Here is a 22,804-nt window from a genome sequence, read left to right on the forward strand (position 1 = left end):
AAATGGGCACGGTCGGATCAGCCTTACCTTATGCACAGTGCCTGACATTAATTTCATCAGCTGCAGTGGAACAGGTGCGGCTGACCCACTGCCGCCCATTTCGGCGACTTAAAATTTCAACTCCCCTTGTCTGTGAAGGCACTGGCTAAACTGATTCCACTTTGGAAGTAGGGAAGTAGTGCACATTTCCATAGCAAATAACTGACTAAAAAAAGTAGCTTGGTATTACATTGGCAGTCTGATTCATCAAGCCCAGAAAGGATGGACAGGAAAAGCTGCACTAGCAAGTATTGCCCGAAGTTCGGGGTCACCGTACAGTTATGGTTGTCAAGTTTAATCAAATGCAATAATACAAGTAAAATACTGCGCATGCTGAACATCTGAAATAAAGACAGAAGATGCTGTGAAAACACAGCACGTCTGTCAACATCTGTGGAGAGTGAAACAGAGTTATCATCTCAAGTGTTTATGACTTCAGAGCTAAAGAGAGGGAGCATTTTGATGGCTGTTTTGGGAGGGGGCGGAGTATGTGGATAAAGTAGAAGCAAGGAGATTAAGTGGGAGCTAGGCGAGTGTGGTGGTATGTATTAGGGGTCATGTGGGACTGTGAAGCCGTGATGCTATTGGCTGACAGATCCCGGGTCCTGGTTGGCTGCCGACTCCTGGCTCCGCCCTGAAGGCGGAGTATAAGAACCCGAGCTTCTCCCCGCAGCTTCATTCTGTTGCTGAGCTGCTGGGGACAAGCATCGCTGAATAAAGCCTGGATCGACTTCATCACTTCTCGTCTTTCGTAAGTCATTGTGCGCTACAATTTATTAAGCGATCTTAAAAGACTATGGAGCTCCGGATCGCCCCGGAATGCCTGCGGATCAGCCCCCATGCAGCGAACTCGGCAGCAGTATTCAAACACTGGCAAGCATGCTTTGAAGGCTACCTCCGAACGGCCCCCGGCCGGATCACAGAAGACCAGAAAATGCAGGTCCTGCATTCGAGGGTAAGCCCGGAAATTTACCCTCTCATAGAAGACGCAGAGAATTTCCCGACGGCGCTCGCATTGCTGAAGGGCATCTACGTTCGGCCTGTTAACCAGGTCCACGTGCGCCACCAACTCGCGACGAGACGGCAAAGTCCCGGAGAATCGCTAGAAGAATTCTACGCCGCGCTGCTAATTTTGGGACGGGGCTGCAGCTGCCCGCCGGTGAACGCGATCGAACACACGGACATGCTAATTCGCGATGCATTTGTGGCAGGTATGAACTCTCCACAAATCCGCCAAAGACTTTTAGAAAGAGAGTCGCTAGGACTCTCAGAGGCACGGGCCCTTGCAGCTTCCCTAGATGTGGCCTCGCAAAACGCCCGCGCCTACGGCCCCGACCGCACGGCAGCCCCTTGGGCTCCGTGGACCCCCGTCGCGACAAACTCCCCCCCCCCCCCCCCCCCCTCGCACGCTTGCGCGGTTAAAGCGCCAGACCATCCCGGGGGGGCAACACCCCCGGCAGCACTGCCCGGCCCGCGCAGCTATTCATAAAAGCTGCGGCAAGAAGGGCCATTACGCGGCAGTGTGCCGGTCCCGGGAAGTCGCCGCAATCCCCGGAGAAGAACGAGCCCAGCACATCCCAAACGCTCCCCAACCCCCACAGCACCTCATGTGCGACCCGCGGGTGCCGCCATTTTGGGTCCCGGGCACCACGAGGGGAGGATGGGCGCCGCCATCTTGTGACCCCCCAGCCACGTGCGATTCATGGGGGCGGCCATTTTGTCCACCCCCGACCACGTGCGATCCATGGGGGTGGCCATTTTGTCCACCCCCGGCCGCGTGCGATTCATGGACGCCACCATCTTGGTTGACAACAAAGGACCCCAGCATCGACGGCTCCACAGGGTCCGAAGAAGATGACGCGACAATACTACCACGACTGGCTTCGGTGACACTGGATCAATCGCGGCCCCGGACGCTCCAGACGACGACAACAACGGTGCTGGTCAACGGATACGAGACGCCATGCCTGATCGATTCCGGGGGCACTGTAAGTTTTATTCACCCAGACACGGTAAGACGCTGTTTTCTGACCATCCATCCAAGCACGCAAAAGGTTTCCCTAGCTGCAGGATCCCACTCCGTAGAGATCAAAGAGTTCTGCATCGCGAACCTAACGGTGCAAGGGAGGGAGTTTAAGAACTACAGGCTCTACGTCCTTCCCCCAACTCTGCGCGCCCACATTACTGGGATTAGATTTCCAGTGTAACCTGCAGAGCCTAACATTCCAATTCGGCTGCCCAATACCCCCACTCACTATCTGCGGCCTCACAACTCTCAAGGTTGAACCGCCGTCCTTGTTTGCAAACCTCACCCCGGATTGCAAACCCGTCGCCACTAGGAGCAGACGGTACAGCGCCCAGGACCGGATATTTATTCGGTCTGAAGTCCAGCGGTTGCTGAAGGAAGGCATAATCCAGGCCAGCAATAGTCCCTGGAGAGCCCAGGTGGTAGTAGTAAAGACCGGGGAGAAGCAAAGGATGGTCGTAGACTATAGTCAGACCATCAATAGGTACACGCAGCTTGATGCGTACCCTCTCCCCCGCATATCCGACATGGTCAATCGGATTGCCCAGTATAAGGTCTTCTCCACCGTGGACCTCAGGTCCGCCTACCACCAGCTCCCCATCCGCCCAGGTGACAGCAAGTACACCGCCTTCGAGGCAGACGGGCATCTATACCACTTCCTAAGGGTCCCATTTGGTGTCACAAACGGGGTCTCGGTCTTCCAACGGAAGATGGACCGAATGGTTGACCAGCACGGGTTGCAGGCCACGTTCCCGTATCTCGACAACGTAACCATCTGCGGCCACGATCAGCAGGACCACGACGCCAACCTCCAAAAGTTCCTCCAGACCGCTAACGCCCTGAACCTCACATACAACAAGGAAAAGTGCGTTTTTAGCACAAACCGGTTGGCCATCCTGGGATACGTAGTGCGCAATGGGATAATAGGCCCCGACCCCGAACGCATACGCCCCCTTATGGAATTTCCCCTCCCCCACTGCTCCAACGCCCTGAAACGTTGCCTGGGTTTCTTTTCATATTACGCCCAGTGGGTCCCCCAGTATGCAGACAAGGCCCGCCTGCTAATACAGTCCACTACCTTCCCCCGTCGACATAGGCTCGCCAGGCCTTCAGCCGCATCAAAGCGGATATCGCAAAGGCCACGATGCGCGCCATCGACGAGTCCCTCCCCGTCCAGGTCGAGAGCGACGCATCCGACGTAGCTCTGGCGGCCACCCTTAACCAAGCGGGCAGACCCGTGGCCTTTTTTCCCGGACCCTCCACGCCTCAGAAATCCGCCACTCCTCAGTGGAAAAGGAAGCCCAAGCCATAGTGGAAGCTGTGCGACATTGGAGGCATTTCCTGGCCGGCAGGAGATTCACTCTCCTCACCGACCAACGGTCGGTAGCCTTCATGTTCGATAATGCACAGCGGGGCAAAATTTAAAATGACAAGATCTTAAGGTGGAGGAGCGAGCTCTCCACCTTCAACTATGGGATCTTGTACCGTCCCGGAAAGCTGAACGAGCCATCCGATGCCCTATCCCGCGGCACATGTGCCAACGCACAAATAGACCGCCTCCAAGCCCTTCACGAGGACCTCTGCCAGCCGGCGGTCACTCGATTCTACCATTTCGTAAAGTCCCGTAACCTCCCCTACTCTGTGGAGGAGGTCCGTACAGTCACCAGGAACTGCCACATCTGCGCAGAGTGCAAACCGCACTTTTTCAGGCCGGATAGAGTGCACCTGATCAAGGCTTCCCACCCCTTTGAACGCCTCAGTTTGGATTTCAAAGGGCCCCTCCCCTCCACTGACCGCAACGCATACTTCCTGAACGTGGTGGACGAGTACTCTCGTTTCCCCTTCGCCATCGCCTGCCCCGACATGACAGCGGCCACAGTCATTAAAGCCCTTGGCACCATATTCACACTGTTCGGTTGCCCCGCGTATATCCATAGCGACAGGGGGCCCTCCTTCATGAGTGACGAGCTGCGCCAGTTCCTGCTCAGCAAGCGCATAGCCTTGAGCAGGACGACCAGCTACAACCCCTGGGGGAACGGGCAAGTAGAGAGGGAGAATGGCACGGTCTGGAAGACCGTTCTACTGGCCCTACGGTCCAGGGATCTCCCAGTTTCCCGTTGGCAGCAGGTCCTCCCGGACGCTCTCCACTCCATCCGGTCGCTGCTGTGTACCACCACTAACCAAACGCCTCATGAGCGCCTCCTTGTCTTCCCCAGGAAGTCCCCCTCCGGAACGTCGCTGCCGACCTGGCTGGCGGCCCCAGGACCCATCTTGCTCCGGAAACATGTGCGGGTGCACAAATCGGACCTGTTGGTCGAGAGGGTTCACCTTCTCCACGCGAACCCGCAGTACGCCTACGTGGCGTACCCCGACGGCCGACAGGACACGGTCTCCCTGCGGGATCTGGCGCCCGCCGGCAACACCCCCCCCCACCCTGACACCGATCATCCCCTCCCTGCCACCGGCGCACCCCACGACCGCCCCCTTCCCGGGGATCGGTCCTCCTCCCGTGCCCGCCCAGGAGTAAAACAGGAACAAACACCGAAACGCTCCCGGAGACGACAACGCCTGAACAAGCACCTGCACCACCACCGGGGCTGGGGCGATCGACGAGGAAGACCAGACCGCCCGCTCGACACGTGGAATCCGCGTGACACCAAGAATGTTGTTGTAACAAAAAAAAATATTTTTGCTAACATTGTAAATAGTTTTCACAAACTTGTACATAGCCCACTGTAGGGTTAAAACTGTAGTAACATGTCTGAAATTTTCCTTCCAGGGCCAGCCTTGTAAACCCCTACCACCATGCGAACCACCACCCCGCCGGGTTCCTTTTTAACAAGGGGTGAATGTGGTGGTATGTATTAGGGGTCATGTGGGACTGTGAAGCCGTGATGCTATTGGCTGACAGATCCCGGGTCCTGGTTGGCTGCCGACTCCTGGCTCTGCCCTGAAGGCGAAGTATAAGAACCCGAGCTTCTCCCCGCAGCTTCATTCTGTTGCTGAGCTGCTGGGGACAAGTCTCGCTTAATAAAGCCTGAATCGACTTCATCACATCCCGTCTCTCTCGTAAGTCACTGTGCGCTACAGCGAGATTGGGAAAGATGTTTTGGGCACAAGACAAAGGAAGTGTTAATGGGTGTGTTAAGGACTAAAGCAGGTGCTGATCGTGGCATGTAGGTAACATAGCAGATTATGTTAATAGCAGGACAAAGGTGAATGCTCAGTGAAATCAAAACTGAAGAACAAATGCAAAACCAGTTCAGGAGAGCAGGGTACAAGTGAGAGTGGCATTACAACTGGAATTCCGAGATTTACTTAACTGATGAAAATACTTCAGACTGGTACAAAAGGTGAAGTCACACGGGATCAGGGGTGAGCTAGCAAGATGTATACAGAACTGGCTAGGTCATAGAAGGCAGAGAGTAGCAATGGAAGGGTGCTTTTCTGATTGGAGGGCTGTGACTAGTGGTGTTCAGCAGGGATCAGTGCTGGGACCTTTGCTGTTCGTAGTATATATAAATGATTTGGAGGAAATTGTAACTGGTCTGATTAGTAAGTTTGCAGACGACACAAAGGTTGGTGGAATTGCGGTTAGCGATGAGGACTGTCAGAGGATACAGCAGGATTTAGATCGTTTGGAGACTTGGGCGGAGAGATGGCAGTTGGAGTTTAATCCGGACAAATGTGAGGTAATGCATTTTGGAAGGTCTAATGCAGGTAGGGAATATACAGTGAATGGTAGAACCCTCAAGAGTATTGAAAGTCAGAGAGATCTAGGTGTACAGGTCCACAGGTCACTGAAAGGGGCAACACAGGTGGAGAAGGTAGTCAAGAAGGCATACGGCATGCTTGCCTTCATTGGCCAGGGCATTGAGTATAAGAATTGGCAAGTCATGTTGCAGCTGTATAGAACCTTAGTTAGATCACACTTGGAGAAAAGTGTTCAATTCTTGTCGCCAAACTACCAGAAGGATGTGGAGGCTTTAGAGAGGGTGCAGAAGAGATTTACCAGGATGTTGCCTGGTATGGAGGGCATTAGCTATGAGGAGCGGTTGAATAAAGTCGGTTTGTTCTCACTGGAACGACGGAGGTTGAGGGGCGACCTGATAGAGGTCTACAAAATTATGAGGGGCATAGACAGAGTGGATAGTCAGAGGCTTTTTCCCAGAGTAGAGGGGTCAATTACTAGGGGGCATAGGTTTAAGGTGCGAGGAGCAAGGTTGAGAGGAGATGTACGAGGCAAGTTTTTTACACCGAGGGTAGTGGGTGCCTGGAACTCACTGCCGGAGGAGGTGGTGGAAGCAGGGACGATACTGACATTTAAGGGGCATCTTGACAAATACAAGAGTAGGATGGGAATAGAGGGATACATACCTAGGAAGTGTAGAAGATTTTAGTTTAGACAGGCAGCACAGGCCTGGATGGCCGAAGGGCCTGTTCCTGTACTGTACTTTTCTTTGTTCTTTGGTGTTCAAACATGATGATTTATATCGCCATGTCAGCAGGCAAGAGGAAACAGGAGGTGAAAAGTGTCTTTTATCCAATTTTTAAAATCATATCTCCAGTTCCAATTCGATAAATATTTAGACAGCCCACTGAAAATACATTCCCACCTGGTTTGGGACGGAATGGGTGCTAACCTCATCTGTATGGTTTGAAGAGAGACGGCTCTTATTCAGCATTTCTGTAAGTGGCCAGAAAGTATTTCATGATAACAGCTTGTGCCTGAAAAGGAATTATTATCATTCTTCAGCACCGAGGCTTTCTTGATGCAGGGGAATCATCCCATCCGACCTCTCGGCAAGACAGAAGAGCAAAGGGCACAAGCTTTGTCTGTGGCCTTTCACCACCATCACACTCTCTTGCTAAATAAATTTGAGGAGCCAAGCTGAGCAGAAGGGAGATAATTTTTCACTTAACCTTTGGCTATGAGTTGGTGAGGTGCTGAGAATTATGCTGTATCTAATCTATTTATTTCATCCCTTGCAGCATGGAGGAGTGTGAGGCGCTGTGCACGAGACTGGCCATCATGGTAAACGGGCGGTTCAAGTGTCTTGGCAGCATCCAACACCTGAAAAACAGGTAACTTGACATTCCAGCTTTCCCCAACCCATCCTAATCAGACATTGATCGCCGAAGCAGCCAATCAGCATTAACCATGCACTAATCTTTTGTTTCATTTAGCGAAACTGATTGCTTTTAGCCCTTGTTTTCTTTCCATGTGAGAGATACATTCTGAATTGAGTAAATGTGAATAGGATGCTCTTTACTGATTGACGTTCTGATGCAGATTCTGATACCCATGGTACAGACACGACACCAGCAGCATACAATGTGACATTTCTTGTATGACAAAGACATTGGAATACCAGATGGTTATCACCTGAGCCAAAAACCCGATTGTGTTTGCCACTCTGAGAAAGATTAGTGAAGTTATTACTGGCAGCTTTATACCTCACCAGTATCACTGGGTTCCTAAAGCACAGAGCGACAAACCAACGTTTAATCTGCCAGGATTCACTTAAAGCAGCGTGAAGGAGGGGCTACCAAGCCGCACATTTCCAACAGCCAGTTGTATACCATTATGATGTAGTCAACTTCACCGCACCTGTTCTTCAAGAACATGGAAAACATAGTACGAAGTCTTACAACACCAGGTTAAAGTCCAACAGGTTTGTTTCGATGTCACTAGCTTTCGGAGCGCTGCTCCTTCCTCAGGTGAATGAAGAGGTATGTTCCAGAAACACATTTGTGGATAAATTCAAAGATGCCAAACAATGCTAGGAATGCGAGCATTAGCAGGTGATTAAATCTTTACAGATCCAGAGACTGATCAAGACCTTGGATCCAGATCTTCAGAGCACCCTACGTGCTCTCATCCCACGTACTCCCCGCATTGGAGATCTCTACTGCCTCCCAAAAATACATAAGGCCAACACACAAGGCCGCCCTATCATTTCAGGCAATGGGACCTTGTGTGAGAACCTCTCTGGCTACATCGAGGGCATCTTGAAACCCATCGTACAAGGTACGCCCAGCTTCTGTCGCGACACGACGGACTTCCTACAGAAACTCAGCACCCATGGACCAGTTGAACCAGGAACATTCCTCGTCACAATGGACGTCTCGGCACTCTACACCAGCATCCCCCATGACGACGGCATTGCTGCAACAGCCTCAGTACTCAACACCGACAACTGCCAATCTCCAGACGCAACTCTGCAACTCATCCGCTTCATTCTGGATCACAACGTCTTCACCTTCGACAACAAGTTCTTCATCCAGACGCACGGAACAGCCATGGGGACCAAATTCGCACCCCAATACGCCAACATCTTCATGTACAAGTTTGAACAGGACCTACTCACCGCACAGGACCTTCAACCGACGTTATACACCAGATACATCGATGACATTTTTTTCCTTTGGACCCACGGCGAAGAATCACTGAAACGACTACACAATGACATTAATAAGTTCCATCCAACCATCAGACTCACCATGGACTACTCTCCAAAATCAGTTGCATTCTTGGACACACCCGTCTCCATCAAGGATGGTTACCTCAGCACTTCGCTTTACCGCAAACCCACGGATAACCTCATGATGCTCCACTTCTCCAGCTTCCACCCTAAACACATTAAAGAAGCCATCCCCTATGGACAAGCGCTCCATATACACAGGATCTGCTCAGACGAGGAGGAGCGTAACAGACATCTACAGACATTGAAAGATGCCCTCGTACGAACGGGATATGGCACTCGACTCATCGATCGACAGTTCCAACGCGCCACAGCGAAAAACCGCACCGACCTCCTCAGAAGATAAACATGGGACACAACCGACAGAATACCCTTCGTCGTCCAGTACTTCCCCGGAGCGGAGAAACTACGTCATCTTCTTCACAGCCTTCAACACGTCATTGATGACGATGAACACCTTGCCAAGGTCATCCCCACACCCCCACTACTTGCCTTCAAACAACCGCGCAACCTCAAACGAACCATTGTTTGCAGCAAACTACCCAGTCTTCAGAACAGTGACCACGACACCACACAACCCTGCCATGGCAATCTCTGCAAGATGTGCCAGATCATTGACATGGATACCACTATTACACGTGAGAACACCACCCACCAGGTACGTGGTACGTACTCGTACTCGTGCGACTCGGCCAACGTTGTCTACCTCATACGCTGCAGGAAAGGATGTCCCGAAGCGTGGTACATTGGCGAGACCATGCAGACGCTGCGACAACGAATGAACGGACATCGCGCAACAATCACCAGGCAGGAATGTTCCCTTCCAGTCGGAGAACACTTCAGCAGTCAAGGGCATTCAGCCTCTGATCTCCGGGTAAGCGTTCTCCAAGGTGGCCTTCAGGACGCGCAACAACGCAGAATCGCCGAGCAGAAACTTATAGCCAAGTTCCGCACACATGAGTGCGGCCTCAACCGGGACCGGGGATTCATGTCACATTACATTCATCCCCCACCATCTGGCCTGCGAAATCCTACCAACTGTCCTGGCTTGATGTAATTCACACCTCTTTAACCAGGGGTTACCCCATCTCTGGATCTGTAAAGATTTAATCACCTGCTAATGGTCGCATTCCAAGCATTGTTTGGCATCTTTGAATTTGTCTATATATGTGTTTCTGGAACAGACCTCTTCATTCACCTGAGGAAGGAGCAGCGCTCCGAAAGCTAGTGACATCGAAACAAACCTGTTGGACTTTAACCTGGTGATGTAAGACTTCGTACTGTGCTCACCCCAGTCCAACACCGGCATCTCCACATCATGGAAAACATAGTAACTGAGGACTGTTATTAACCCCACGAGACCCACAGGGACAACCCGATTAACCTCTTTGTGTAGCTCATGGAGTACAAGCTCCTCCGCTGAGGGGTGGAGACCCAACAGTGGGACCGATAACTGCCCAGGATAAAAGGCGGCTCAAAACGGAGCTGGCATCTCAAGATGGTCCCGGCTGGGATTTGGAGTATTACTGTATTTGGAGATGCTGTATTTCCCAACTGTGGGTCGGAAATCAATTACTTTTGCTTCACCTATTCGGGCCTCCTCATTGGCTACAATAAGTACATCAACAGTAATACGGGGTAAGGCCATGTAAATATTTAAGGAGCAAAATTTTAAATCCGGTGCATTGAGAAACAAGACGATGAAGTGATGGGGATGATCACTGTACATTAGTGAGAAGGAGGGTGATGGGCGAATGGGACTTAGTGCGGGCCAAGATCCCAGCAGTCGAGCTGTGAACAAGCTGCTGTTTATTGAGGATGGGCACTTGGATGTAGTGAAGGAGTAAAAATATGGGCAGAATTCTTTCAATTTGTGACTAAGTGCAGCAACGGGCAGCTCCGGCAGCACCTGTCCTGCTGACCAGAATGGTGGGTTCCGGCGCCAGATTCCGCGTTTGGAAGCCCATTAATTGTGCACAAGTGAGTTCTCCTCTGACTTTCCTGGCAGGCTGACACTGGCAGGTTCGAAGGTCCCAGTGACATATTTAAACACCAGCCCGGCACACTCCTATCACTCTCTCTAGCCCACCTGTCTTCACCAGACAATGCAGGATGTCGGCACCCCGGAGGGAAAGGGCGAGCAGCTTCGAGAACAAATCTCTTCCTTGATATAACTACCTTCCTCCCCCAAATCCATCACCTGCGAGTTGCCCATGCCCCTCTACCCACTACACCTGGAGCTTTCATGCACCCTCCTTCCAGTGAACGATGTGCTATCCCTTTGATCCACTTGTTTGTGAGCTTTTCACGCAGCCTTGTCAGGGTCCATTTCCCTCCTCTGGGCTTCCCTTTTCATGCTTATCATCCACCTCCTTGTCCCTTTGCCAGCCACCATGAGCCCTTCCCCCAATCCTTGCACATCCCTCCTTCCACATTGCCCCTTGTCATTGTTGGGCTACATCCCCCCCCCTCACCCCCGCCCGTTGACTCCACTTCCGGTCGGACTTTAGACCTTTGTTGTGGTGGCTGCAGGAATCCCACGGTCTTCTCCGGATAGTGTGTGACACCAAGGGCAAGGAGACCCCTGTCCTCCCCAAACCCAGGCGCAGTACTGACCCGAGCTAGTGACACACGAGGGTCCAGGGATACAGCAGCACGGTCCGTGAAGTCCAACTCGACATGGAGATGGAGGGAGGAACCAGTCTGCCCTGGCAGAGTGGTGAACAGCGCATCGGGAGTAGCGGAGCAGTATGGCAGAAAGATGTTGCGCTCACCCCGGAGTCTCTGGCGAACTGAGGTGCACCCTGTGCATGCCACTGGTTAGAAATAGGATTTGAGACTGCCTAATCTCCCACTGAATTGGAAGGGGTGACGGGACGCTGACGGAAGCTGTTTTAATGAGCATTCATAAGATGAAAATAGCGCTTGCACCACCTGCCAGTAGGAAGAGCGATCTGCCATTAACCCACCACTGGGAGAATTGCAGCGGGGTTTTACACCCTCAGGTTTTCACCTTTTTGGCACCCACCAGATTCATTGTCCCTGCCCGCCCACCATCAATCCCACCCCAGGAGGCGAGGAACAATTCCACCCGTGAATACGGAGGCTGAACTGGGTCAGCAATGTGGAGGCGAAAGTAAATGCGTTCTGCTGAGAGCTGGTGCAGTTTGAAGCCCCACTAATCATCAGACAGAAAGCCACAATTGCTGAGACCTGGGTGCAGGGGCCGAAAACGTTTGACTGCTGTTTAGTTGGAGGATACTTTCATTTCCCCCAAGTTGATGTCAGTTTGACAATCTACCTGTGCACAGGTGATGGGGTTAAGGGAAGAGAGAGAAGGCTTGGCACTGAGGCTTATCAACATAAAAAACTTTGTGTTAGTGGATAATGTCACCAAGGGTGGCACGTAGCACAGTGGTTAGCACTGTCGCTTAATAACGCCAGGGTCCCAGTTTCGATTCCCGACTTGGCTCACTGTCTGTGCGGAGTCTGCACGTTCTCCCCGTGGGTTTCCTCCAGGTGCTCCGGTTTCCTTCCACAGGTCCCGAAAGACGTGCTGTTAGGCTGGTTCGATGGAGAAGAAGGAGGGCCTGAATATCGATCCTGAAGGGGACTGCGCATCGGTGAGAGCAACAGCAATCTCTGAAAATACTGCTTGATTGTGTTAGAATCCATCGGACTGGAAGCAACTGAGACCAGCCCTGAGGAACTGGACAATGAGGCAAGATGGTCCAATCAGTGCCTGCAATGAGGTCACAGAAAGAAAGCTGGGATAAGATACAGAGGATACCATTCACAACTTAGATAAGAGCAATCTCGCTGCTGTATCATTTACAGGCCATAGAAATTTGAGCAGGAAATGTTTGGGAGGGCTGATCATGGAACTGGGAAGTGGATGTGAGAGTGCTTTTAAGAAATGGATGTTTAAGCAATGTACCTGTAAGAAATGCAGTGATGTCAGAGTGTGGGTGGAGCTGGGCTTTAGCTCAGCCATTTTGAAGTTTTTAGTTTCAGTTTTGGGTGAGAGCAGCTAAAAGGTGCCTGGCTGGTTTGCTGTGAGATGCTTGAAAGGAAAAAGCCAGTTTGAGGAGAAAGCTGGGAGTGTCTGTGTGTTTTGCAAAGAGCTGCAGGAAGAAAACAGAGCTGCTCTGTGGATGTCTGCAAATCCAAAGACTATAAATATATTGAATGTAACCTCTTGTCTGTTGTTAAAGATGAAGTCTTTTGGATGTTTAAAGGAACATTTTGAGGGATTATTTAGTGTTGTATTAGTTTCGGGGTTATCTTTGAAGTAAGGGGTGTTAAGTGATCCAATGTTTATTTAAAAGGTTAAGTTGAGTTCATGGAATAAACATTGTTTTGTGTTAAAAACCACGTGTCCATAATTGTAATACCACACCTGGGGAACAAGCCATGTGCTTCAAAAGCAACAATCCATTAAAGGGGGAGGTTGGTTGAACTCCATGATACATTTTGGGGTTCTGAAAACACCTCGCCCATAACATTAGGCAAAAAAAATACATTTTGAGATGAAGCAGTGGTCAGAGAGGATAAATGGATGAGAAGCGAGCTTTTTTGAGGTGAGAAGTGAAGCTCATTTTCAAAAGAATCAGAGCAGTTTTGCGCTAAGGGCAAGCCATTATTAATGGGGATCAGGAGGGGTAGGTATTAGATGGGAAATGTCAGCTTCCATTGTGGCCGAGGATGCGAAATGGGATAAAATTGCAGAATGACGACAAGAATTGGATGGTGGGTGGATGGAGGACTGGGAGGTCAAATGAAGGGGGGGGGGGGGGAAGAGGAGCAGCAGAGGGATTGTAATGGATAAATTCCATGGATATAGCCTACAGCTGAACCCTCTCAGCCATTTATTGGTACAATATTTGTATTTTGTCACTCACATCAGCTAAAGGAGTTCAACTGATGCAAAATGCTGGATCTGTCGCCCTTGGTGTAAATAATTAATATATAAATATTTATTATACACATCACCGCTTTTACACAGGAGGATGTATTTTTTAAAAGTCTGCCCATCTACTGATCCTGTCTTTATTCACGATTTTGTCCTTTGAGCTCCTTTTAAGGTCAAAAAGCTGACATCAAGTGCACAGTTTCTTCCATGGCGCATAACAGACAGCATTACAAACTCAGACTGATGGCCGTCTGATTTTAAAATGGATTCTGACTGATCAGTTCTTCCTTTTTCTTATTTCCAAGGTTTGGCGACGGTTACATGATCACTGTCCGTACCAAGTCCAGCCTGTACGTGAAAGAAGTTGTCCGCTTTTTCAACAGAAATTTCCCTGAAGCAGTTTTGAAGGTATGAATTCATCTGAAAACGATCTTCCTGATGCCTCCACACTGTTCTGTTAAATGGGTTGGTGCCATGCAGGACTTGAATTCCTGCCCGTTCTGGATGAATTCGCTCAGTTTCTTTGTCTGTTGAGAACAGGAAAATTATGCATGGCCACCTCATGTGTTTCCTTCACCTCTAGTTGGATGCCCTACAAACCATTATAACTTTTCCAAAGTTTTTGGAATAAGTTTGAATGACTGATATCAAGAAACAACAAAGTGATTCCTTAAAGCTGTTTCTGACTTGTAGTGAATAAAAGTGGCCAGAATTCCACCCCAGTTTTTGCAACTTGTTAGGGCTAAAATCTCTACTTTGTTTCACCGGCAATAAATTGAGGCGGAGGTAGTTTCTGCCGGTTCCACGATTACGGTTTGATCTGCAGCCAAGTACATCTGAAGTGCGATGTGAGAAAATGAGGAAGCCAGATTATGCACAGCAGGCTCCCATGAACAGCAACAAGATTAACTATCAGATAATGTGCGTCTTTAGTGACATTGGTTGCAGGGTTATAGTTGGTCTGGGATTCTGTTTATATAGTATCATGAGATTTTTACGTGTCCTTCTGAGATAGGAAAAAGGGTCTCGGCTTAATGTCAAACCTGAAAGAGGGTACGTCTGACAGCACAACGCTGCCTCAGTAAGTGTTCACTTAAATCATGTGCTCGAGTCTTTGGAGAGACTTTGAAGGGGGTTTCAAAACAATGACCTTTAGAATTAGAGTGTAATCTACAGATCCACGTTTCACTGACGGACAGTGATGTTGCTGCCTCACATCTCCTCTATTTATGCCGACAATGCGGTAAGGGTGAATTGGAATAGGAAGTCTAAGGTGTAACTTTTCCAGCTTTAACTGGAGTTTTTAAAAGTGAATAGTTGAACAGACATTTCAACGAGGCAGTTTTGAAGGTCTTAATTTTGCTGAAAACTGTCGTCGTGTTTGTATTGTTTCCATATATAAAAGAAGAGAAGAAGGAGCGTCGATATAGTCCCATTGAAGGATTGGTGTTAGATAGGACGTTCATGAGCCTTATGCTTCTTCACAATCCCACAGTGCAAAAGTATTCATTCTGGAAATTTGTTTATCCATCTCATCATAGAATCATAGAATTTACAGTGCAAAAGGAGGCATTCAGCCCATTGGGTCTGCACCGGCCCTTGGAAAGAGCATCGTACTTAAGCCCACACCTCCACCCTATCCCTGTAACCAGGGATGTTATGCATTACCACCACTTGCATAAAATTAAATACAATTAATATACAGTTAATGCCTCGGGAGATCGAAAGTGCTTCACATCCAACAAAGTACTTTTGATGTGTAGTAACTGTTGTAATGTGGAGAACGGTGGCAATCAATTTGCACAGAGAATAGTTCCCAGAAAGAGCAATGTAATATTGGCCAGGCCACCAGGGTGAACTTACCTACTCTTCAAAATAGTGCAGTGGTATCTGTTATGTTAATCTGAGAGGGCTTGGAGCCTCATAGCTAAAGTGATCGGATGGAACTTAGAGCAGGCATACTGGAGGATAAAATATGAAAATCCTGTGGTGCACAGCCTCCCAGTTACACTTTGTATTTTGTAGCATGAAATAAAATATTCACAATGTCTTTGATGGAATGCTGACATCAGGGAGATGGGGAGATGGTGGTATATTATAGAATCCCTACAGTGCCGAAGGAGGCCATTCGGCCCATCGAGTCTGCACCGACCCTTTGAAAAATCACTCTACCTAGGCCCAATCGCTGCCCTGTTCCTGCAAACGCACACTAAGGGGCAATTTAGCATGTCTAATCCACCTAACCTGTACATCTTTGGACTCTGGGAGGAAATCGAAGCACCCGGAGGAAACCCACGCAGACACGGGGAGAACGTGCAAACCTCACACAGACGGTCACCCGAGGTCGGAATCGAAGCCGGGTCCCTGGCGCTGTGAGGCAGCAGTGCTATCCACTGTGTCACATTGCCGCCAAGTAGTGGTATTGTCGTTGGGCTAGTGCTCTGGAAACACGATCAATCAAGGCAGTTGGGGAATTTAAATTCAACTTACTTTTAAAATCTATTCTCGGCAATGATGACCATGAAACTATCATTTATTATATGAAAACAATTGTTGTTTTAAAAAAAAAATTCTGGCTCACTTTCAGGGAAGGAAATCTGCCGTCCTTACGTGGTCTGGCCTACACGTGACTCCAGATCCACGGCAATGTGGTTGCCCTCTTAACCGCCCACTGAAATGTTCCTGTAAGCCACTCCATTTGTGGGCAATTAAGACTGTGCAACAAATGCTGGCCCAGCCAGCGAAGCCCGCATCCCGGGAAAGACAAAAAAATGTATCTGTTTATTTATGATTGATATGTTTTGCCCCAGCGCTCGAGTTGGGACCCAGTTAAGTGAAGTTGCTATCGCAGCAATAAACTAATTCCAAATCCAACGCAGACTTATTTTATTCTAGGAGAGACACCATACCAAAGTGCAATACCAGCTGAAGTCGGAAAACATCTCGCTGGCCCAGGTTTTCAGTAAGATGGAGCAAGTAGTTGACGTATTAGGAATTGAAGATTATTCCGTCAGTCAAACGACACTGGACAATGTGAGTAAATCCCACAGCACAGAGAGATCAAAGGTAATTGTAATTTGAGAATCTCCGGCAAGGATCTCTTCCTGCTGCATAAAGCAGTTAAAATGTTTGCAAATGAGCAGCTGACATATATCGGTCAAAAAACATGAAAACGTTCAGGATGTCATCTGTACGTTAGGCGTGGCCAGTGTCACAGGTGCAACATGAATCTTGCCACCAGAGCAATTGGGCTGCGGTAGGCTCCTATAAAATGCACCATCCAATAAGCTTCCAGATCAGAAACCACACATTGCGATGTCTTACATTACCAGGCAGCATTGAATTCCGATAATCCAGCCACCATTAAGCCCTCTTGGAATGATACTTGGGTGAGTCAAAAGAAGATGTATCTCAACAAAGGGTTGTGGTTGGTTTTCTGTTTTTTGTGGTTCAGCTGACAAGCCAGCTGCTCTTGCAGTTTATAGCATCTTACAATGCTGTCTATTCATTTGCATTGTCACTTGATATTATCAATTTGGAGAAATAGTAGTAGCAACACGAAAGGCAGACAATCAATTATACTGTATAGAGTTAAACCACTTTTCAAGTATTTGGGTAATATATCACAAATGGTCAATTCAGCCTTTTTCTCTCTTACCGGTTGATTGAGGATGAAACCTTGACCAGGGCACTAGGAAAAATAGCGTAACATCTGTCGATCTGAATAGGCAGGGAGAACCTGGGTTAATTGTCTTACTCAAAAGATAGCTCTGGAGCACCAGCCTGGGTTATGAGTTCAAGGCCTGGTGCATAACCTTCTGGCCCAGGGTTGAAAGTGCTACCATTGAAATAAGTGTGACATTGGAAATGTGGCTAGCCAGACTGCGTCACTGGAGGGGATTTTCATTCTGTACAATTAATAATATTTAAACTGTGTAGATAGATATACATTGATATACATAGATATAGGACTGGCTTCTCCAGTCCCAGCCACGTGTTTCTCGGTGGCGCGCCATTCCCTGGTGGCGGGATTCTCTACTCCCGACGCTGGTCAATGGGGTTTCCCATTAAAGCCAACCCATGCCGCCAGGAAACCCACGGGCGGGGGAGCACTGCTGGCAGGAACAGAGAATCCCGATGGCCAGTGAATTCCGGTCATAGATCAACATTGTTGCTTGTGCTGTAATACCCAATAGACGTCATAAACTCGACCACTCATTGTTTAACTTTTTTATTAGAACAAATAAACTTGTTTTTTTCAGACCAAGAAAAGGACATTGAAAAATGTCTTGGCTGCTAATTTGTACTTAAGTAGAATTTCTTATAAAACTCTATCACTGGGTATTTCTGGCCAATAGTTAATCGGCTTCAGATCAGGCAGACTCCGAATTGTCCACATCACAGCTTTAAAATAAACAGCTTCAGTGACTACATCAAATCTATGGTAGGGTTCAGTCTGGGTCAGATGAGATTGATGCCTGGATTGGAGGGAGGAAGTGGAGGCAGGGATATTTCAATTAACAATATTCCATCGTTAAAAAAACATTTGAACCCTGTGATGAATAATGAAGCCAAAAATTATTTGAACGCAATCCTTGGATTTCACTTGAGTCTAGTCTGAACTGATAGGATGAAAGACTTCCTGGTTTATACAATGACGGGATCACTTTTTGGCAAATCTGCATATTAGAGCGAGGCAGTAAGCCTTACTCTATTTCGCCGATTCCCTAGGTGGCTGAGGCTTTGGGAATTAATCCGCCCGCCTTGGAGACCTCGGGCGAGCGCCATTTGATACTGTCCCCACAAACGGGGACCAGATGGAATGGCACTCATGGGGGTCTCCAAGGGGATCGGAGGCCCCCAGCTGTGAATGCCCTTTGGGCAGAGTGGTGCCCTGGCACTGCTGGTGCCACCTGGGTACCCTGGCAGTGCCAGCCTGGCACCCGGGCAGTGCCACCTAGGTGCCAGCCTGACACTACCAAGGTGCCCAGATGGCACTGCCAACTGGCATGGGCACTCCCAAGGTTTTCCGGTGAGCAGAGCTCCCCATTGCAAAAATCGGGGCTATGTGCGGCCCTACGTTCCCCATTCAGGCCCCTTAGTCAAAGCGAGTCACGTTGAATAGCCATGTGTTTCTCAGCACTACAGGAAACACGCAGCTAAACGCGCTCGCTCGGCGACTTTGCTTCCTTTTTGGAAGATTAATCGCGCCCTCTGAATTTGACTGGTGAGCAGCCTGAGCCGGAAGCCACTTCCCGGCAGGATGCCACAAAGCCAACTTCCCAACCCAGGATAGCATTTTCTATTTGCCGCACCAAATTCTCAGTGCTAAATCTCTAAATGACATGGCGAATCGTGTTCAATTTTTTGTGCTGTGTGGGCACCCACAAAGATTTGCTTTGAACATGCTGAGTCTCATTTCATGGAGGCTACCTTGAACCAGCAGTGAGAGAAGATGTCCAGCCAGTTGGCTAAACCTGTCTCAAACTAAGGTCTCGCAATTCAACAACTAAAGAGTGCCCTCAAACAGTTTTCCTTGCACTGCCTTAGTTGCTATTTATATGGAAAATTCCCTGAAGCTTTCAACTGGGCTAGCAGCATTTAACAGCAATGCTCTTGTAATGAAAACATGTGGACTTGAAGTTCAGCCTTAAGTTACATTAGGGAGCTCCAGAGTTGCCTCCACAAATCCATCTAGCTCCTCCTTTAAGATGCTCCTTAAAGCCTAACACATTGAGCAAGCATTTAATGAACCATCCCAACTGTCTCCACCTCTGGCTTGCTGTCGCATTGCGTCCGGTGAAGTGCTTCCGTTAAAGGTGTTCAATATTGTTGTTATTATTGAGAGGTTCCCCTACTTTGTCAATCATTGCAGGTGTTTGTAAACTTTGCAAAGAAGCAGAGTGACAACCTGGAGCAGCAAGAAACTGTCAGTACAGGGAGTGTACAGTCACCCATCAAGCGCATCCTCAGCCTGCTGAGGCCACGGGGCACCACGACAGAACTGCAGGCTCTGACTGTCGAAGAGCCCGAAGAGTTGGAGAGTGACGACGAAGGGCTAATTAGCTTCGAGGAGGAGCGTGTAAGTACTGCATGCAGCTGTGATGAAAGGACTCGACATATTTTTCAGCCGAAAGTCCAGCCAAACCATCTAGGGTAAAATGGGGACAATACTCCAAAGCTTCTCTTCATCAAACCTTCTTGTTAGGTTCGCTGCCGTCACAAATAAACTCTCTATCTGTTTGTTCCCATTTCGACCAGATGGTTTCTCTCGGATGTTGGTCCTCTGCTCTTTTGCAGTCATTTGGCAGTCCTTTCGACTGTAGCTTTGATTCCATTCGCTTGACCCTTGACCGCCCCCGCCCCTATTGCTCAACCCTATATCTATCCAGCAGGAGCCAAGGCAAGTACTGGTCTAGTGAAGCTGAAGATGGTTTCCACCATCCTTTAGAAAACTACTTGACAAGGAAGGAACCCTAAAAAAAGGATACGGACTCGGTGGAGTGTGGGTCATGTAGGCCAATATCTCTGTTGAATGTGGATGCCAAGATTTTGGCTACGGTGCTGGCACTTAGGTGGGAGGAGTGCCTCCCGAAGGTGATTGGGGAGGATCAGATGGGGTTCGTAAAGAGGAGGCACTTGTCGCTGAACATGCGGCGCCTGCTTTCTCTGGCAGCAGGGAGGGAGCCGAAGGTGGTGGTGGATACGGAGAAGGTGTTTGAACAGGTGGAGTGGAGCTATTTATTTATTTTTCATAAATTTAGAGTACCCAATTCATTTTTTTCCAATTAAGGGGCAATTTAGCATGGCCAATCCACCTAGCCTGCACATGTTTGTTTGTGGGGGAGAACGTGCAAACGCCCAGTGACCCAGAGCCGGGATTGAACCTGGGACCTCGGCGCCATGAGGCAACAATGCTAACCACTGTGCCCGTGCTGCCCCTAAGTGGAGCTATTTATTTGCGGTATTAGAGAGGTTTGAGATTAGCCCCAAGTTTGTGCCATGGATTAAATTGCTGAATAAGCAACCAAAGGCGAGTGTGCGCATGAATGAGATGAATCCAGGGTATTCCGTTACATAGGGAAACGAGGCGGGATGCCCCATACTCCCTCTCCTGTTTGCACTGGCGATAGAGCCCTTGGTCATAATGCTGAGGTGTTCGGATAAATAGAGGGGGATAGAGATTGGGAGGTGGTAGGGGGGAGTGGGGGGAGAGCATCGGGCGTCTCCATATGCTGATGATCTGTTGTTGTATATCACCAACCCGGGGTCTTCTGTGGGGGATACAATGGGACTGCTTAGGAGATTTGGGCTTTTTCAGGCGATGAGTTCAATTTAGAAAAGAGCGAGTGTTTTGTGGTGTCTTTTCTGGCGGCGGGTGTAGGATTGTGGGGGTTGCCATTTCGGGTGGCAACTACTCACTTTAGGTACTTGGGAGTGCAGGTGGCTCAGGCTTAGGCCCGGCTCCATAAGTTGAATTTTATGAGCCTGGTGGGTGGGGTCAAGGCGGATTTATTGAGATGGGACAGTCTTCCCCTATCATTGGCAAGCAGGGTGCAGGTGGTTAAGATGAACATTTTGCCGTGCTTTTCATTTTTATTTAAGTGCCAGCCTACCTTTTTGCTGAAAGCGTTTTTATGGGGGTGGAACGGTTGACTTTGTCGTTTGTTTGGGCAGGTACGATGGCAAGGATTAGGAGGACGATGTTTCAGAGAGGGCATCAGTCAGCGGGGGCCTGGCCTTTCCAAGCCTAATGTATTATTATTGGGCAGCGAACACGGAGAAGGTGTGAGGTTTGGGTCGGAAGCCGGAGGCTTTGTGGGCGAGGACGGAGGCAGGCTCATGTAAGGGGTCGGGGTTGTGGACGCTGGCAGCGGCACCGCTCCCATTTACCCCAGGGAAATATTTGGGGAGTCAGGTGGTGGTCGCCATGTTCAAAATATGGAGGCGATTGTGGCAGCACTTTAGGTTAGGGCTAAGGTCAAAGTTGATGCCAATCCGAGGAAACCATGGGTTTGAGCCAGCGAGGATGGATGCTAGGTTTCGGGAATGGGAGGAGCGAGGGGTAATGGAAATGAGGGAGCTTTTACTAGAAGGGCGGTTTGTGAGTTTGGAGGAGTTGGGGCGAAGTTTGGGACCGCATGGGGGGAGGGTTTCAGGTACTTGCAGGTGCAGGATTTTGTGAAAAAGTTTTTTCAGACTTTTCCAGTGGCACCACCCTCCTCGTTGTTGGATCTTTGGGAGAATTTTGGCAGAGAAAATGGCGAGTCTGGAGGGGGTTAGGGCCAAGTGGGAAGAGGAGCTGGGAATGGCGCTGGAGGAGGGGTTGTGGTGCTGCGGGGGGGTAAATGCCTCAACCTCGTGTGCGAGGCTGGGGCTGCAGCTGAAGGTAGTACATAGAGCGTACCTGATAAAGTCGGGGATCAGACGATTGTTTGAGGGGGTGGAGGATATTTGTGACCGGTGTGGGAGGGGCCCAGCCAATCACATACACATGTTCTGACCCTGCCCGAATTTGGAGAAATTTGAAGGACATTCTTCAGCACCCTGTCTGTGATCTTGCATGTGGATAGGTCCCCTAGCGGGCATATTTGGGGTGTCAGACTTGCCTGAGTGCAGACGGGAGCGGGGGTCAGATGTTTTAGCTTCGCTTTGTTGATCGCTCGTAAACAGGTCTTTTGGGTCGGAGGTCAGTTTCTCCACCCTGTGCCTGGGTCTGGCTGAGGATCTAATGGAGCTTTTGTATTTGGAAAAGGTGAAATTTGCTTTGAGGGGGTAGGGGGGCGAGTGAGGGGTTCCACAAGAGATGGGGTTTGTTTGTACTACATTTTAAGGAGCTGGTTACTGTCAGCTGTTAAGGGGGAGGAGGTGGGGTGGGGGGGGGGGGGGGGCAAAGTGCGGTGTTTGGTTAGGTTACTGAGGGGGGGGGGGAAGGTTTGTGTTATTTTCTATTTATTATGTTGTGCGTTTAAAATGTTAAAATATCAAAATATGAATCAAAATATTTTTTTTAAAAGATGAGGAAGAAACCCAAAAGAAGGTACACGCCCTGTATAAGCTGATAGCCCATTCCATCAACCTTTCACTCCAAAGAGGGATATAAATATCTATTTTTCTATTCTAGTTTCAGGGTAGTATTCTATGGCCTCACCACAGTTTGTCTCTCCCCCCACCCAATGGATGCGACGGGACCATTAAAATTGTTGTTTACTTTGGCGGGATTGTAGCCGGACAGGAGGGTCCCGAACATCCTGGCCCCAGTTTCAGTTGTTGTTCGTTGTGAGACCGTGGTGATTTTAATTCTTGGAATGGAACAAAGCTTTTTATTGTGGAAGGTTTAAG

General features: G+C 49.2%; 1 protein-coding gene across 3 annotated transcripts in view; it reads left to right on the top strand.

Moving 5' to 3' along the window:
• abca2 (ATP-binding cassette, sub-family A (ABC1), member 2) overlaps window positions 1-22,804 on the top strand; it is a 739,176-nt gene that overhangs the window by 704,486 nt on the left and 11,886 nt on the right. For all 3 annotated transcript variants that reach the window (XM_072488215.1, XM_072488216.1, XM_072488217.1), the window contains 4 exons: window positions 7,058-7,150; window positions 13,768-13,870; window positions 16,358-16,495; window positions 19,338-19,544. In XM_072488215.1, coding sequence (XP_072344316.1) covers window positions 7,058-7,150; window positions 13,768-13,870; window positions 16,358-16,495; window positions 19,338-19,544 — 541 coding nt within the window. The remainder of the gene's footprint in view (window positions 1-7,057; window positions 7,151-13,767; window positions 13,871-16,357; window positions 16,496-19,337; window positions 19,545-22,804) is intronic.

Source organism: Scyliorhinus torazame, chromosome 22 (genome assembly GCF_047496885.1).
Source record: "Scyliorhinus torazame isolate Kashiwa2021f chromosome 22, sScyTor2.1, whole genome shotgun sequence".
NCBI lineage: Eukaryota > Metazoa > Chordata > Chondrichthyes > Carcharhiniformes > Scyliorhinidae > Scyliorhinus > Scyliorhinus torazame.